Source organism: Notothenia rossii, assembly GCF_949606895.1.
Source record: "Notothenia rossii genome assembly, chromosome: 6".
Classification (NCBI taxonomy): Eukaryota; Metazoa; Chordata; class Actinopteri; order Perciformes; family Nototheniidae; genus Notothenia; species Notothenia rossii.
Window position 1 is genome coordinate 43,884,670 of NC_136909.1, and position 18,129 is coordinate 43,902,798.

Below are 18,129 nucleotides of genomic sequence, written 5' to 3' on the forward strand. Positions count from 1 at the left end.
GATGTATCTCTGGAATTATGAAAGTTATGAATGAGAAAAGTAATAGCCATCGATTCCCGACCGAGTTGAACGTTTTGATGTTTGAACGGAGTTTCTGCGATGTTCAATGCGGGAGAAGAAGCGCGGCAAAATAAGTCGGCGGAATAATAAACTTTTCGTCCGTAGAAAAACAGTTAAGTTGGAATGCTGTTAACAGCATTCCAACTAAATAAGGAATTCTCTTATTGTGATAACTCTATTTGTGTGCATGCATGTATGATGAAATTACCACAAAACGTGCTATAAATTGTATAGTTTTTATAACTATATCTTGATAAAATATTTTGGCTTTATATAGCCCAGCCTGAAAATTCCATGTCTTCTTTTCCATTTGAACACAGTGATTTTCAGGGAGGTTGAGTTGTGTGGGGGAAACGGATCCAAAACGGTTGGAATGCAGCATCATCATATTACATAGTAATATGGATTACTAGGGGGTTTAAGAAAAAGGGCTACAAGTTGAGTTTGTGTCTGTTTGGTGTTCACAGGCATGGATGAGCTGATGGAAGTGTCTTTCTCCCCCATTGCTGCCTCCGGGAAGCCCCTGTCCCGCTGCGGGAAGTGCCATCGCTTCATGAAGTACATCCAGGTGAGCAGAAACGGTGTCATCATCAGAAAGCATGCTTGCACATTTCAGAAAGTCTCACATTGGCCCTTTTTAACATTTGAAGAATACACATACAAAACAGGGCGCCTATTTAAGGTGTGGCAGAGCAATATGAGCATAAAAATAAATCTACATATTTCACGGTATTTTTTTAGATTACAATATTCTTTACGATATAATGAAATACTTAAAATTATACAATTATGAATGCATGAACATAAGTATTTGGGTTTTCCACTTTAGCATACACACAACAGTTTGCCTACAAATGTTCCAAAATGAAGTAAAAATCATCTCTTACTTTTAGTTTGTGAACAACAAAGTAAAACCAACCACAGATCTAAACGAATATGTCAAACAGCTGCCATATATTAAAAAGTGAGTTTCTTTTACCCTTAAAAATACACACACACACTCACTCACTCACTCACTCACTCACTCACTCACTCACTCCTTTCTGGACCACATGATGTCTGGCAGTTGAGCTCTGGCCTTCGAAGTTCAGCTTTTAAAAGCCCCCCTCATAATAGGACCACTTTTGAATTCATGAATAAATCATGAGGCTGCAGATCTTTTATTGTATCTGAATATATGCGTAGTGGGTTGTATGTGCATGTTAAGTGGTGTGTTGGTGAAAAGCACAAGGTAACCCTTTTAATTAACCTTGGAGCTACGCAGGAAGCTCACGTGTGCAGAGGGCTCCATGTGCTCTGAGGATTTACTAGACCCTCCAGAAAAACGCGATTCTGCGATCGCAGAATTTACCGCATAATCAGCAAAATGGCGCAGATTTTTTAAAAGGCCTCATATTTATCAAAAGACCGCATAATCCCCGCATTTTTCCACACAAAGTTGAAAAAAAAAAAGTTAACTCATTTTGACGTCATCAGCTCGCGCATCACAGAATGTAAACAACACTGTATAGAGCAGGGGTCTCAGACTCAATTTACCTGGGGGCCGCTGAACGTAGAGTCTGGGCAAGTCTGGGCTGCTTCAAGTATTCCGCAAAACATTTATTAAAAAATACAACATTAACAGTTCTTCAACATCTTCTTAACATGAACTGTTCTTCACAACATAACTATGTACAGTTGCTCTTTCTTGCCTACTCCTTGCTGGTAGAGACCTGGCAGCACTTCCTCTCACACAGCTGAGCCACATTTGGTTTGAGGGAGGAAGCAGTTGAAACCCTCAGTATGGCTTGAAGATGTGCATCAGTAAGTCTGGACCTGTACTTTGACTTATTGAAGTTCATGGTGGAGAAGAACTGTTCACACATATACAGTATGTGCTCCCCAAAAGGCACATGGTCCACTTGAACATCCTGGAAATTCCAGGGAAGGAGGGGGGTAATTCTCTCATGAACTGTCCAAGCTTGTCTGCTTTCCCATTCACTTCCCTGAACTTGGCTTTGAGCTCAGAATTGCACTGCAGGTCGATGAGCTCCATTTGAAGCACACCAGGGGCATTTTCCACATCAAAGGAGAAGGGGTCTGCAAACATTTGGAAAGTGGCTCTGTGTGTCTTGAAGTCTGCAAACAACTGATCAAATTCCTCCTGTAGCTTCACAATGGCATCAATATACTTCTCACCACTGAATGCTGTGCCCCTGTCCATGAGAGCCTTGCATGCTGGGAAATGGCAGAGGTTTTTCTGAGGGAGCTGGGCTTTCCATAACATCAGTTTTGTAGAGAATGCTCTGACATTGTCATATGCTGCACTAACAAGCTGGCCCTGGCCCTGCAACTTCTTATTCAGAGCATTCAGCTCCTGCGTGATGTCAACAAGAAAAGCTAAGTCCATGAGCCATTTGGGATCACTCAGCTCGGGAACAGCCATCCCACCCTTCTCCAGCATGAATACTTTCAGTTCTGTTCTCAACTCAAAAAACCTCTTCAGGACGTTTCCCCTGCTGAGCCAACGTACCTCTGTGAAGTAGAGCACATCCTAATATTCTGACTCAATTTCCTCCAAAAAAGCACGGAACTGGCAGTGCTTTAAGCCCCTGGATCTGATATGGTTGATGCATTTCACAACGACAGACATCACATTGTCAAACTTCAAGCATTTGCTGCAAAGGGCCTGCTGATGGATAATGCAGTGCAGAGCAATAGCCTCCTCCACACCCTCCTCCTCCAGTTTTCTTTGAACAAGTGCCACCAGCCCATTTTTTCTCCCTGTCATTGAAGGCGCTCCGTCCGTCGTAATTCCAACAAACCTCTTCCATGGCAGACCGATATCCGCGATGGCATCACACAGTTGCTGAAATATCTCCTGAGCGGTGGTCTGGCCATGCATTGGTTTCACTGTAAGCAACTCCTCTGTCACTTCAAAATTGTCATCAACACCACGGACATACATTGCGAGCTGAGCGGTGTCAGTGATGTCTGTGCTCTCATCAAGAGCCACAGAGTATGCACGGAAAAGTTTGGCTTTGTCGCACAGCTGTTCATATATGTCACTTGATAAGTCAGAAATGCGCTCTGCCACTGTGTTAGCTGACAGGCTGATGTTGTTGAACTGACCCTTCTTTTCCGGAGAGACTATACTTGCAGCCTGCAACATGCATTTTTTTACAAACTCGCCTTCCGTAAACGGCTTTCCCGCCCTAGCAATCATCTCACTCACCACATAGCTAGCTTCGACTGCTAAATCAGCCTCATTGCTTCCTTTCTTGAAGAGATTTTGTTGCTTCCATAGAATGTTTTTTAGCTCTGTGACTTTTTTCTCTCTCTCATCTCCCAGGTATTTTGCATACTCTGCATGTTTAGTTGAGTAGTGACGTTTGACGTTATACTCCTTGTATACAGCAATTTTCTCTGTGCATATATGGCACGTTGCGTTTCCCCTATTCAACAAAAAAATATTCGGTCTCCCACTTCTCCTGAAATGTTCTGTGGTCATCATCGATTTTTCTTTTCCCTGAAAGTTTTGATGAAGACATGGCGATATATTTTGCTTCCACTCTGTCACTTTTGGATCACTCTGGATTGATTCCGCTGCGCGCATTTGATTGACGTGTGGCGGGTTCCCTCGGAGGTGGGAGGGGCGAGGGAACTCCGCGCAGCAGTTCCCTGCCAGCAGCAGCAGCAGCAGCAGCAGCAAGCAGCAGCAGCAGCAAGCAGCAGCAGCAGCAGCAGCAGCAGCAGCAGCAGCAGCAGCAGCAGGAAAAATAAAATTGAAATATAAAGCGCAAACGTAAACGCGCGGGACAGATTAACACTATATATAAAATCGACGGTGACCACCCACTTTGATTCATTCAAACATTCGAAAATAGTTTCTGCTGCTGCGGACAAGAAAGCCAAAAAACTCATGTTAACCGAGGCATCAACCTCCAAAACCCTTTCGAGGGCTACAAGAAACGAAGTGAGTAGCCTACAAGATTGAAGCTGGTCAGATAATGAACAAGTAAATGAAAACAGAATGAGGTGGAGAAGTGTGTGTGTGTGTGTGTGTGTGTGTGTGTGTGTGTGTGTGTGTGTGTGTGTGTGTGTGTGTGTGTGTGTGTGTGTGTGTGTGTGTGTGTGTGTGTGTGTGTGTGTGTGTGTGTGTGTGTGTGTGTGTGTGTGTGTGTGTGTGTGTGTGTGTGTGTGTGTGTGTGTGTGTGTGTGTGTGTGTGTGTGTGTGTGTGTGTGTGTGTGTGTGTGTGTGTGTGTGTGTGTGTGTGTGTGTGTGTGTGTGTGTGTGTGTGTGTGTGTGTGTGCAGAGCTGCCAACATACACGATTTTGGCGTAGCAGATACGATTTCCAGGCCCTAATTACGCCGCTACGCTTGACTTGAATATCCTACGCATTACCTAACAAATCGAAAAATGAATCGGTGAGCTGGCAGCCTCGTGCATGTGTTGACATCCAACCAGCACTAAAGCTCACATATAAGCCGTTTTATGATTCGTCCCTTGCGTTGGCAAAGAGCCAATAGGATCGGCTGTACTTCTTTTTTGTAATGCCCTCACTACTGTTACCAGGATGCTATGCTGTTTTGGCTCCCGCTGTTGATGAAGAATTCTATTCATGTAGACCAGTGCCGTGCGGTGAGGTTCGTAGCTGGCTTTCAGAGTCAGATAGGCCTATGTGAAAAATATGTGAAGTCAATAGAGTATATTAAAACATACCCGTACTTTTTGGACTATAAGCCGCGCCTTTTTTCCCATTTTTCGACGCTGCGGCTTATGTAACGGTGCGGCTAATCTATGGATTTTTACAGCTAACGGCCAACACCTTTAACTCTATGGGCTCTATGGCCGGTCCGCGGACCCCCACCTTTAAGCGGCGGGTTCCAGCAGGAAAAGCTGGAGGTCGGAAAAGAGTGAGACAGGTAGCGCGCAAAAGTAAAAGTGGAACCGAGAGTGGTACGAGAGACAGAACGAGAGCAAGACAGACAGACATTACGAGAGCGAGACAGTTTGTCCCCGTACCACTGGTTGAAAACCGCTGCTCTAGATCACTGCCGGTACGTGCGCTGGGAGCGCACCGTTTAATTTTGAAAGTTGAAAAGTTTGTGTGTCTGAAACACTATGTGATACAGTACAGTTTACACAGCACAGTACATGTTCTGTAGCTACTATTGCAATAAATGCTAACACTTGAATACGTTATGCAAATATGCAACTTGTTTGTTGAAATGTTAATAAATGGGAGCTTCCTCAAACAGCCATCTCTTTCCCGACAATCCCCTCTGTGCACGAACCCTTACATATGGTAATTAAACATTAAAACACCTGCGGCAGATTCATCGGGGTAAATCATTATGGTTACATACTGTTACATATATATATCGGGGTAAAACCATCAAGCATCTTTGTAACAGAGCAGGGAGGCATTATACAGGAGGGGATATTTCCTCACTAGCATCTTTGTTACAGAGCAGGGAGGCATTATACAGGAGGTGCTAATTTCTCACTAGCTCCGCTAGCCTTTCTCTTAAATTCAACGGCGCGTGCCGTCTAACATAGACAATCACACTGTGACTGGTCGATCGAGTTATCTTCTGTCCCGTCGTATGAAACAAGCATTTTAGCTCAAGCAATGATCTCAGTAAATCGGGACGTGAAGTGATTAATGGAGTCTAGTGTCCAGGCTTTCGCACGCCCTCCTCATTGAGACAGAGATAGCCTACTGTTTGCCTCCCCTCTGCTTTTTCACCGCGGGTTTATGTCAGATCAGCAAGACTACAACACATAGGCCTACCTAAAATACATTACCTACTCAATGGATAGAAAGGACATAATACGAGTGTCTACAAACATTTCACAGACAATGAGAGAAAAAGGCATGCGTTTAATCCAGTTTGTGAGGGATTGCTCAATCTGACGTGAGGCGCCGCTCTTTGCTGCCTTACCCCGCTTGTCTCCTCTCTGTTTGAACCATAGACTGGTTTGAACAGGTCACGAGCAAATTCAGCTATTTTGGTTATAAAATTATTTAAGATAATTGGAATCATACAAAAATTACATTTATAGCACAGATAAGTAGAAAATATTAATATCTGTTTTATTTCATTATATAATTTAACATATGTGTTGTGTTTTTATTATCTTAATTTCTAATGGACCAATGATAATTCGTGAATACACTATGCCCGCGAAATCGCGGAGCGAGCTGTCAGTTGAAGTCTATCAAAAATGGATGGTGAACGTACTTGTCCTCCGCCGAAAAAGCGGCGAATTTCTGAACAGCGCTTCAAGCTAGAATATAACGCAGAATGGCCGACCATCACCCGGTCGAAGCTGGACGACTTCCACGCTTACTGTATGTTGTGTAAGGCAGATTTTAGCGTGAGGCATGGGGGCCGACACGACGTTGAAAAGCACACCAGGACTGCTAAACACACGTCATACAAGGCGGCAGTGGAAGCTACAAGGCCCATCGCGGGCTTCTTTACGGTTGACAGTGACACCAGTGTCATAAATGCCGAAGTGCTCGCTGTGGACTTTCTGGTGGAACACAACATCCCGATCGCGGTGGCCGACCACATCGGGCCACTGGTGAAAAAGATGTTTCCGGACTCGAAAATCGCTGGTAAGGCTCAAATGACAAATAGCCTCAATTCATCTCAAGCATTCATAGGCATAGATTTATATCTGTATACTGTCACAATACACTCTACAATCTGTACAGACTAGCCTATATAAAACAGTTACAGTACTGCCCTGGTTGATAATCTGATTTAAATCTTGCAAATTAATGATTGCTAATTTATACTGATACTGTATCATTCTGATAAACATTTTTCATTTTATGTAAAAGTGAAAAAAAAATAGCCTAGGCCAACTTACTCTACAGAGGATTAATATCATGATTGTAATTCTGCAATTCTGTGTAATCTAGAGTATAATCATGATAATACAATTCAATATTTTTGTGATTGCAATTGCAGGAAAGTATGGGTCTGGTCGCACAAAGAGCAGCGCCATTGTTGGAGCCCTTGCCAAGGAGGATGCGTCTGTGATCACGGAGGCAATGAGGACAGCTCCATACTCCCTAGCCACGGATGGGAGCACTGACTATGGAGACTGTAAGCTGTATCCTCTTGTTGTGAAGTACTTTGATCGAGGACTTGGGCGTGTTCTGACAGTACTGCTATCTTTGCCAGAGTGTCATGAGGCATCTACTGGGCAGAACATATTCAAACTCATTGACAATGAACTTGAGAAACGTAGCATATCCTGGGACAACTGCATGAGTTTTGGGGCAGATAATGCCATGGTGATGCAGGGACTCAAAGCTGGCACGGCAGGCTACATCAACAAAAAAAACAGTGCAGTATATGTGCTGGGATGCCCGTGCCATCTAATTCATCTAGCTGCAGAAAAAGCTGCTGCTCAGCTTCCAGTGTCCATTGAAGAGCTGCTGGTGGACATATACTTCTACCTAGACAAATCCAGCAAGAGGAAACAGGGACTGAAGAAATTTCAGGATCTGTGTGGAGTGGAAATGAGAGATTGTTAAACATGTAAGTACGAGGTGGCTCTCTTTAGATAAATGCATCGCCAGGTTGTTGCAGCAGTGGCCTGCATTGCTGCAATACTTTGAGTCAGAACAGTCTGGGCACAGCAGCAAGAACAAATCCACGCAGAGCAGCAGCAAGGACAAGACCACGCAGAGCAGCAGCAAGGACAAGACCACTCACAGTGTTAGCAAGGACAAGTCCACGCAGAGCAGCAGCAAGGACAAGTCCACCCACAGTGTTAGCAAGGACACATCAACCCACAGTAACGGCAGCAAGGACAATTCTCAGTTTGATTTGGCAGGCTATCTCTTTCGCCAACAAAACCTAGCCAAATTCAGTCAGGGAAAGAAAACACCAGCAGCTGCAACCACACAGCCCAAGACTGCAACGGCAAAGCCCAACACATCTAGCGCTGCACCCACTCGGCCCAAGACATCTAGCACTGCACCCACTCAGCCCAAGACATCTAGCACTGCACCCACTCAGCCCAAGACATCTAGCACTGCACCCACTCAGCCCAAGACATCTAGCACTGCACCCACTCAGCCCAAGACATCTAGCACTGCACCCACTCAGCCCAAGACAGGGGCACAACAGAGAGTGCAGAGGGCATGTCAACATCTGCAGGACCCAACATTCCATCTTTACTGCTACTTTCTGAGTGCGGTCCTGCCGATATTTGATGAGGCCAACACTCTGCTGCAGCTAGACAAACCCTGCATACAAGTACTACACAGGACTTTGACCACACAGCTGAAGAATCTCTTGAACCGATTTGTGAAGCCTCAGGTGATTAATGCAGCTGCTAAGGTTCACCAGGTACCATTTAGGGAACCAAGCAACCAGAAGAGCAATGAGACCTTGTTCATTGGGCAAAACACCAGAGACTTCATAGCAGATCACCCTGAGCTTGAGGAGCTGCAGCTGGCCCAGGTCTTCAGCGCTGTGCGGGCATTCTACATGAAGGCTGTTGAGTACATGGTGAAGAAGTTTCCCTATGATGACCCAGTGTTACGGAATGCTTCTGTGGCTGACATGTCTGCACGGGACAGCGCAGAGTTCAATTCTGTGAGGTACTTCACAGGCAGATTCCCCTGCTTGAAGATGAATGCTGAGGAGATGGACAAGCTTGAGGGTCAATTCATGACCTACCAAACCGATGCTCTGCCAGAAAGCATCACCAGCTGTGACAGACCAGACACACAGTGGCACCTGATGAGTCAGCTGAAGGATGGAAATGGCCATCTCAAGTACCCTTTACTCTGCAAGGTAATGCTGGCTATCCTCTGCATCTTCCATTCCAATGCAGACTGCGAACGCATCTTCAGTCTTGTCACAAAAAACAGAACGGAGTTCAGACCTAGTATGGGAATGGAGACCCTGAGTAACCTCATTACCCACAAACAATTCATGGTGGCAAAGGGGTCTGTCTGCTACAAGCAGGCGTACTCCAAGACAACTCTTGCCAAGGCCAAGTCAGCAACCTATGACCATCTAAAGTGAGAGGTTGATCAGATGGTCATGTCACAGCCAAAGGTTCCCTTGAGTTGAACTCTGTTCTAAAAAAGGCTGTGTACAGGTTTTTCATGTGTTATTGTTCAGTATTGTTTCATGATGAATTCTGTTCGGTTAATAAAAATATTTTTTTGTGTATGTTGGTGTTTAATTGTGTGCAACAGTACAGGGAAAAGGAGAAATTATACACAAAAAATTTACTTTGCAGAAAAACATGTCCTAATATGACCTAGATTGCATCTCAGAGCATGTAAAGTCTCTGGCTTCTGATAAGATAAGATAAGATAACTTTTATTAATCCTGTAAGGGAATTGCACATGTTATAGCAGCAGGGTGATAGGAAAAGGAATAGGGAACTATATATACATACAATTTACAGTAAAATAGAAACAGTTGAATACAAAAGATAAATAGAAATAAGTAAAGTAAAAATGAAATAAGGGGGCATTCTGGGGGCTTCGGCGGACCTCGGACCCCCCGCCGGAAAAAAAATTGCCTTCCTCCGCTCGGCATGCTACTACTTTCTATAACACAATGTTGGCAGCTCTGTGTGTGTGTGTGTGTGTGTGTGTGTGTGTGTGTGTGTGTGTGTGTGTGTGTGTGTGTGTGTGTGTGTGTGTGTGTGTGTGTGTGTGTGTGTGTGTGTGTGTGTGTGTGTGTGTGTGTGTGTGTGTGTGTGTGTGTGTGTGTGTGTGTGTGTGTGTGTGTGTGTGTGTGTGTGTGTGTGTGTGTGTGTGTGTGTGTGTGTGTGTGTTTAAAATAGCCCAATTGCTTTTACAATAAATAAACATTGAATGTGTTTAATTGAATAGTAAAGGGGTTTAACGTTAGTGGCAGGTTGTGTGTGAGAGAGAATAAATAAGACAGCCCAATATTTAAAAAAATTGTTATTATTTTTTCCCGCATATTTCGCAACTTTCCGCATATTTCGCAACTTCCCGCAATTTCACAGCATAAAATCACATAAAAACCCCGCATGTTTAATCGCATAATCAAGGATTTTTGCCCACGTTTTTCTGGAGGGTCTAATTTACATCTGGTCTCTCGCTAGCGTGTTAGTTATGAAAGTATCTGTGTTATAGATTTAAATTGGAAATATAATCGATTTATTGTTTGTAGGGCTGTCAGTCGATTAAAATATTTAATCGCATGATTTTTAATCGCGATTAATCACAAATTAATCGCAAATTTGTATCTGTTCTAAATGTTCCTTAGAGGGATATTTTTTAATACTCTTTGTGTGTGTGTGTGTGTGTGTGTGTGTGTGTGTGTGTGTGTGTGTGTGTGTGTGTGTGTGTGTGTGTGTGTGTGTGTGTGTGTGTGTGTGTGTGTGTGTGTGTGTGTGTGTGTGTGTGTGTGTGTGTGTGTGTGTGTGTGTGTGTGTGTGTGTGTGTGTGTGTGTGTGTGTGTGTGTGTGTGTGTGTGTGTGTGTGTGTGTGTGTGTGTGTGTGTGTGTGTGTGTGTGTGTGTGTGTGTGTGTGTGTGTGTGTGTGTGTGTCCGCTCCTCTGTTTTCATAACTGTCAAAGCATGAGACTGAAGTTCCCACTGTGGGTCAAAACAATGCGCTGTGACCCCGAGGTAAAGTCATTACTGAGTAAAGTCCAATAGTCTCCAGTGAGTCTTTCTTAATAAATCCTCCTCTACTTTCGCTTTTTGGACTTTTCGACACAGTGGTGGCTCTGGAAGGCAATTCATAAGTGCAGTCGTTGGATGCGACCCGAATTATATCACGCAGCCCCTCCTCCTCCACAATGTTAATTGGCCTGCATGCTGTCGCCACCCATTTAGCGATGTTTGTTGAAAGTTTGTTGCTCGTAGACGTGTCCAGGCGTTTCCCCCGCACACTTTCCAAGTGTGGTCTGCTGCAAGCGGGCGGCAGGAGCGGGGCTGTCGGCATCAGCAGTGTGCTTGGATTGTATCGATGGTATTTTAAACTCAATGCGCTCTGAAACTACGGGGCGGCCGAGGACAAAAAATGCACATGCGTTAATCGCGTTAAAATAATTAGTGGCGTTAACGCGTTAACTTGACAGCCCTAATTGTTTGACCTTTTTGTCAGTCCATTTCCCCTTGTGAACCATTCCCATATATGCAATTTATTGTAAAATAATAATATCTGGATTCATTCCATCACCTTATATATATATATATATATATATATATATATATATATATATATATATCAGTGATGCAAATTAGTCGCTTTTCGGCGCCTCCCGCTTTTTTAACGCTGATTTGGGTGACTTGTGTAATTCGCGGAGAACCGAAGAGTTTTCGTTTTGGGGGTGGGGGGGGTCCGTCCGTCCGTCCGTCAGTCCGACTAACGGACAACTTTTCACTTCAAAAAAGAAGAAGAAATCTAGACCGCAAATTAATTAAACAAGCGAGTGCCTGTTTTTCCTGGCCAAGGGCAGGTTCCTTGAACACAACACGAGCGTAACGTGTCTTCACGTGGTATACGTCTCGTCGGAAAGGAGTGTAGACTAGAGTGCTGACGGAGAGCACCGGAACGCCGCTCCAGCTCTTCAAATATTGCAGTACCCATAAGGAGCCGTACACACCGCAGTGTTTGCGTGGCTTTCTTTAGTTGTAAGCACAGTGGCGATCTGTTGTTATTAGCATCTGGTTAGCTAGCTATGCTAATGAATTTAAAGAGCTTTTCTACAACCAGGTGGAAGAGAGCTCTCTCCTGAGAGGCTCAAATAACCTCAGCTCAGTGAGGTTAGGCACACCTTGATATGATCATTATAATTATTAATGAGACATTAGAGTCTAAATGAAAAACAGGTATAAAATGCAATATGACAGTAACAAAAAAGTTGTTAAAAATAACAAGAATAGAGTTTAAAAGGGGAGTGATTTGTAAAATATCCCCCAAAAAAAATCTGCTTACAGTTCTGTTTCAAATGGGTGTTGAGATGTATCCATAGATCTCTTCATGTTGCTCTCAAAGTGCACCAGATTGATGCTTTTAACTTCAATATTTAAAAAAAAATCTTCCCGAGACCCCACTAGAGGAGGTTAGGTCCCCCCCACTTAAATCATGTTCACATGGATAGGATACTAAATACATTTGCACACATCTTGTGTCCATATCTTTCTGCCACAACCATGCACGTGCGTGCGTGCATGCGCGAGTCATGGCAAGATATCTGGATTAAGAGGTTGCTTTTTCTTTGCACAGCATGAAAGAAAGGCCAAATTAATGGGCTGTGATTTTTGTTTTTTTAAGCAGTTCAATAATTTGTACGGCCCTCGGAGGATGTTGTAAAAATTGAAAGGAAAAAGGTTCCCCACCCCTGCTGTAAATAATAATAAAAACCCTTGATTTATAACTTAACATCTCTGTCTCCTATTGATCTGAGTATATTATAAAGAATAGCCAGTTAATTGAAGCGTTATAGCGCAGGCCTTTGTCAGATGGTATATTACGCTGTTTTTTTTCTGCTTCGAATAGTTCTCTCTTTTTTCACCATACGTGTGTTTGCATCCCTGATATATATATATATATATATTTACTTACTTACTTTCAGCTACAGAAACCATTAAACTATTAAATTATTCAGCTATTTCAGGACATTGAGGCTATACATTTAGTTGTTTATACCTTTTTTTTTTTAAAACCTTTTCTTTTAAATATTAAGCTCCTTCACTATTTTTGCTACTCTTCCAGTTTAACATTTCACTTTCAAGTTTTCAACAAAGTCATTGCAATGCTTTTGAGCTGTAACAATTTGATTCAAATCATTTCACTTTTCTGCATTTCTACGCTAAGTTCAGCAACACACTTACTTGGTTTTTGTAGCTAAAAGCAGATACCATTCAGCTAAGAACATATTCAGCTTTTTCTGCATTTTCTGCTAAATTCAGCAACAAATGTTCACAGTTTACAGCATTCACACGCATTTTCTGCAAGAAATGCATTTTCTAGTTGGATTTAGTGTTCACCCATTGTTGTCTTAACTGTATATTCCCATGATGCAATTGCAATTGAATAATCCTCACATCATACCCAACCTCGTGTGTCTCTGCAGGCCAAGCCCAGCCGGCTGCACTGCTCCCACTGTGATGAGACCTACAGTCTCCCCCAGAACGGAGCCATCAAGCTGTACAAAGAGCTGCGCTGTCCGTTGGACGAATTTGAGCTGGTGCTGTGGACCTCAGGGCCCCGGGGCAAGAGCTACCCCCTGTGCCCTTACTGCTTCAGCAACCCGCCTTTCAGGGACATGAAGAAAGGTAGGACTGTCCTCCTGAACTCTCGGTCACTGTTCTGGTTGCTCCTGGAGCCATGTGACCCTAACGGCAAACGTAAAATTGGCTCTAACACTAGTGAGGCAAAATGTCTTTTGCCCCTTTCACACCAAGGCTTTTCCCGTTCTAGCTCCGTGCTAGAGCTTTTCTGGTTCTTCGGTTCAGCTCCCGCTCTGTTCACACCGCTCAGAGCCCGACTGGTGCTGCATCTTTGCGTCATCGTTTGCGTCATGACGTAACTGTTTGCGTGCCAGCTTCGTAAAGCCAAACCGCGCGGAAACCCCTCACATCGACAACAACAACAATGGCCGATTGTATTGAAGCGCTACTCGTTTTGGTTTTGCTCTGTCGAAACGAAATGGAAGAAATGGGACGACTTTACTATCAATTTTACAGTCGTTACATGCTACATTCAAAAGTTATTAGACAGTGGGCCAAAATAAAAAAATCGGTACTAGTCGAGAGCCGGACTGTTTCAATGTTTATTGCAAAACGTATTGAAGTGAACTTATTGCACATATTGAACCTGGAACTAACAAAACTTAAATGATTGCCTATAAAAACAACATTACACAGGGTTAGGCTTTTTTTTGTTGTTAGAGGTTGATCTCGCCCCTGCCCCCGCCTCCGACGTAAGCGTGACGTATGCAGTGCTTGCTTTCTAGACTGACAACTTTTTGGTGCTTGAACCGAACCGAATTCCGGAGCTTAGAGGCGGCTCCGCTGCGGTGTGAACAGGAACAATCGGTGCTTTTCAAGCTCCAGCTCCGAACCGGCCCTGGAACCGCATTGGTGTGAAAGAGGCATCAGTGAACGTTTGTTAGATCAGGGGTTCCCAACCTTTATTGTGCCAAGGACCGGCAGATCCATTAAAAAAAATATATTGCGGACCGGTTGTCAATTTTAACTGATTTTACTCACCACCAGCAGGTAGCAACAGAGGCTAATTGTATGTAACAGCCTGAACAAATACTAGAACAATATGCATCCAAAAACATTAACAACGTTTAAAAAAGAACCAGTGTCGTTTTTCGAAAAACCGAAGTTATTCAGTTTTGTGTGTGTGTGTGTGTGTGTGTGTGTGTGTGTGTGTGTGTGTGTGTGTGTGTGTGTGTGTGTGTGTGTGTGTGTGTGTGTGTGTGTGTGTGTGTGTGTGTGTGTGTGTGTGTGTGTGTGTGTGTGTGTGTGTGTGTGTGTGTGTGTGTGTGTGTGTGTGTGTGTGTGTGTGTGTGTGTGTGTGTGTGTGTGTGTGTGTGTGTGTGTGTGTGTGTGTGTGTGTGTGTGTGTGTGTGTGTGTGTGTGTTGCATAAGTCGTCATGAACACATCTGTCCATCAGACAGAGGGCTGTTGTGCCTTCTGTCATTAATGGACGTCTCTTTTAAAATGACCGCTCAGAGGAGAGGAGTTCTCATTTCTCTGACCGCCTGCTGCTTCCCCTCCTCTCTCCTCGGTTCCCCTACTCGGCTCCTCCGCTCGCATCTCCTGTGGGCAGGACTAAGACACGAGGAGGGGAGTCGTGGAGTTCGAGAAATGAGAAAGGGCTAGTGTGTAGAGCTATCATGTGTATATGCATCTGTGTGTGTGTGTGTGTATGCATCAGTCCTCCTCTGTGTGTGTGTCAGTGTGCGTCAGTGACACTGGCATTTGTTTTCAGAAGTTATTATGATAGTGACGTTCGTTCCGACAGCATTTAGCACTACATTAAGATTAAGATTAAACTAACTTCTTTTGGGAACACCCGCATATAGGCTACCTATCGAGTTAGCCAGATGTGTGTAAATTACTGTTCATGGTCATTTGAAAACAAATGCCGGTGTCGGACAGACACTAACACACCGAACACAAAGAGCTGAGCTGATTAGAGCACATACACACACACACACACATCATCGTCATCCTTGGTGACTTGACATCTCCTTCATAAAACTAATAAAAGGGGGAGTAATCGGGCAGTTCGATGTGTGTAGAGGTGTGTGTGGTTAACACGTAGCAGCCTGCAGTCACTCGCTGTTCTGATGAAGGTAAACACAGCAAAGGCAGTGCGTAAAAAGGCACATCTTTACCTGCTGGTGCTGCACTTCTCAGAGGCGGAGTTACACATCCCGCTGCCTCCTGATGCTGCAGCCATTTCATGAAGTGAAGGAGGTTTTCCTTCTATAAAACAGCTGCGGGCAGCAGATACGGTGAGAGTCCCGGACATGAATTCATAGATCAAGGCAGACTGGTTTACTCTCCTGTTTTGCCAATCCGGTGCTTAAACAAATAGCTCTACACCTCTGGCCGACATGTCCTTAAAATGAAGTCCGAGTTTGAAATATATCTCAAATAATGTATGCACTGCCATTTCCCCACATAAACATAACAGTTTGCATTGAAACGGTTGTCTCCTGTGCGCTCCTCTTCCTACTTGGCGCACCGGTAACTTTCTTGTGCGCACGAGAGGCTGAGACCTTAGGCTGAGCCGCCGAATCCCTCAGAACATCATAAAAGCCATTTCCAATGGTTTTCTGGTGAAAGATTAACTACGCTACTGGATGAAATAATATGACTGGTATAGGTGCGAAAATTAAACACTTTTTGAAAAAAATATTATGATGAAGTATTTTTATATATTTACAATTCTGCAAATATTATGATAAATTGGGGGTTGGGAACCCCCGTGTTAGATAATGATGAATAAAAATGAAAAATGGTGTCCTTTTATCAAGAAGTAGCAGTTGAAGTCCTCGGGCAACCTCTTTGGGGAAGTCACTGTCATGTTAAGTGCAACGTTATTTTGAGTGCTAATATTTTTCCTCAGGTAGAGTTGAACCGCAGCATCTTTCCGTACTCGCAGGGTGTAGCTGGTCGTCAGTACCAGTTCAGTACTGGAGTTTCGGCATAATTAGCTGAGTTTGTAATAAATCAGGAACTGAAAGTCTATTGAACACAGTGGCCCTTTGTCTAGGTCTCCTATAGTCCTCTGACATTCTGACTTTTTTTCCCAGGTATGGGATGTAATGAATGTACACATCCGTCGTGTCAGCACTCTCTAAACTCTTTGGGCATTGGACAGTGTGTGGAGTGTGATGGTGGGGTTTTGGTGCTGGATCCCACTTCTGGACCAAAATGGAGGATGGCCTGTAATACATGTAACGTGGTTGTGCACTTCTTTGAACATGCACATAGAGTGCAGGTAAGAATAAACGACCTTTATCTTGTCAAGACATCATTTAAATGGCAAAATGTCTCCCAAAAGGCCAAAAAAGTCTTCACAGGCCCAGAACACCAAACATATGAGAAGCTGATTTCCCTGATTAATGCATAGTGTATATTCACATGCTGTATGTAAGCTTTTTAATGTAAAGTGATTTGCTAATGTAAATGTGTTTCCTCTTATGTGCAATGAGGTGCAGACTGTTTTTCTGCAGAATTTGAAGGAAATGCGTACCATTATTTCCATATTTTATAGTCAACAATAAAAACCAAGACAAGCCCAAACATACAATGTGTTAATCAGTCTTTCAACACTTCTGACTTCCCTTTCTATGGCTCTCTGCCCTAAGTGGATTTGTTTGAAACTAAGACATATTTAAAAAAGCTTAAAGATATAAAGTTCCCTTTTTTTATAAAGAATAAATAATATCCTACTACAGTTTTTATCAAAAGTTATTTAAATAGGTGGAAGTAATGCTGTAATAATGCTGTTTTACTTATTTCACTGAGAGCAAAACCAGGTGTTGGCACTAGATGGAAAGTCAGTGGATCACTAAAGTTATGAATTGATTATAGTTTACACCCTAAGCTGTGGAGCCACTTACATTTGTTCTGAGGGTTTTATCATTAAATCTCATAAAAAGCGTCTCTTCATCCCTGCCTCTGGTCCTCTCTCCCCACAGGTTGCTGAGGAGAGCTGCGAGGCCTGCGACGCCTCTCTGGTCGCAGTCGACTTCAACAAGACTCGCACGCCACTTCCTGCCGGGGAGACCCAACACACTGGCTGTGTGTTCTGTGATCCAGTCTTCCAGGATCTGGTGGAGCTCAAACATGCCACCATGAGGTATCGCGGTGGGGGTGCGAGACGAGGAGGACGGGGACGTGGCAGGGGACGCCGTGGCAATCCGAAAAAACCTAAGGACAAAATGGCAGCCTTGGCTGCATACTTTGTGTAGTGTCTGTGTATAATGCATACTGTTATTTGTAGGAAGATTCAGTAAATTGACTTTTATAAGTGCATTTAACTACACTCACATAAAATATGTACAAAACATGTGGGCTGTCTGTTTTCCCCCCCATCATTAAAGAGTTGTTTAACAGTGTTTTTTCAACTTTAAATACTGTTTTCAGGGAAACATCCTAGAAAAAATGTGCTAGCTTACACACTACCAGTAACATGGTTACGTACACTTTATTATGCGATCTCTACTACACAATCATTTAATTTTTACAAAAATACAAATGTTAAAGTAAGGAATTTGTCGGCATCTTTTCGTTGCGGTTGCAGATGACAACCAAATGAATCCCTGTGGCTCACTCCTCACTTTACACACTTGCAGGATTGAGAGTTTAAACCCGCTCTAACCCTGGTATCTTTCAGGACATTCACCAGAAAACCCTTTTAACAAAACACTACTTTAGAAGCAATTCAATTCAAGCTGTGGCTGACATGAAACCTGGTGGTGCAACATGTCAGATTCTAACACTGTTCTCAGTTTCAGGCGAGTACAGTAGCGAAATGTATCAATATTCCATTCCATTCCTGCTAAAAGACCCCCTAAATG

The 18,129-nt window shown here is 43.5% G+C and overlaps 1 protein-coding gene across 3 annotated transcripts in view; it reads left to right on the forward strand.

Moving 5' to 3' along the window:
• The window catches only part of top3b (DNA topoisomerase III beta), a 54,238-nt gene extending 36,571 nt beyond the window's left edge, over positions 1–17,667 (forward strand). For 2 of the 3 annotated variants that reach the window (XM_079688943.1, XM_079688944.1), the window contains 4 exons: positions 528–628; positions 13,152–13,353; positions 16,357–16,544; positions 17,248–17,667. In XM_079688943.1, the coding sequence (XP_079545069.1) occupies positions 528–628; positions 13,152–13,353; positions 16,357–16,544; positions 17,248–17,520 (764 nt within the window). In that variant the 3' untranslated portion in view covers positions 17,521–17,667. The remainder of the gene's footprint in view (positions 1–527; positions 629–13,151; positions 13,354–16,356; positions 16,545–17,247) is intronic. The other variant, XM_079688945.1, reaches the window with a different exon arrangement.
• The last annotated feature ends 462 nt before the right edge of the window (positions 17,668–18,129 follow it).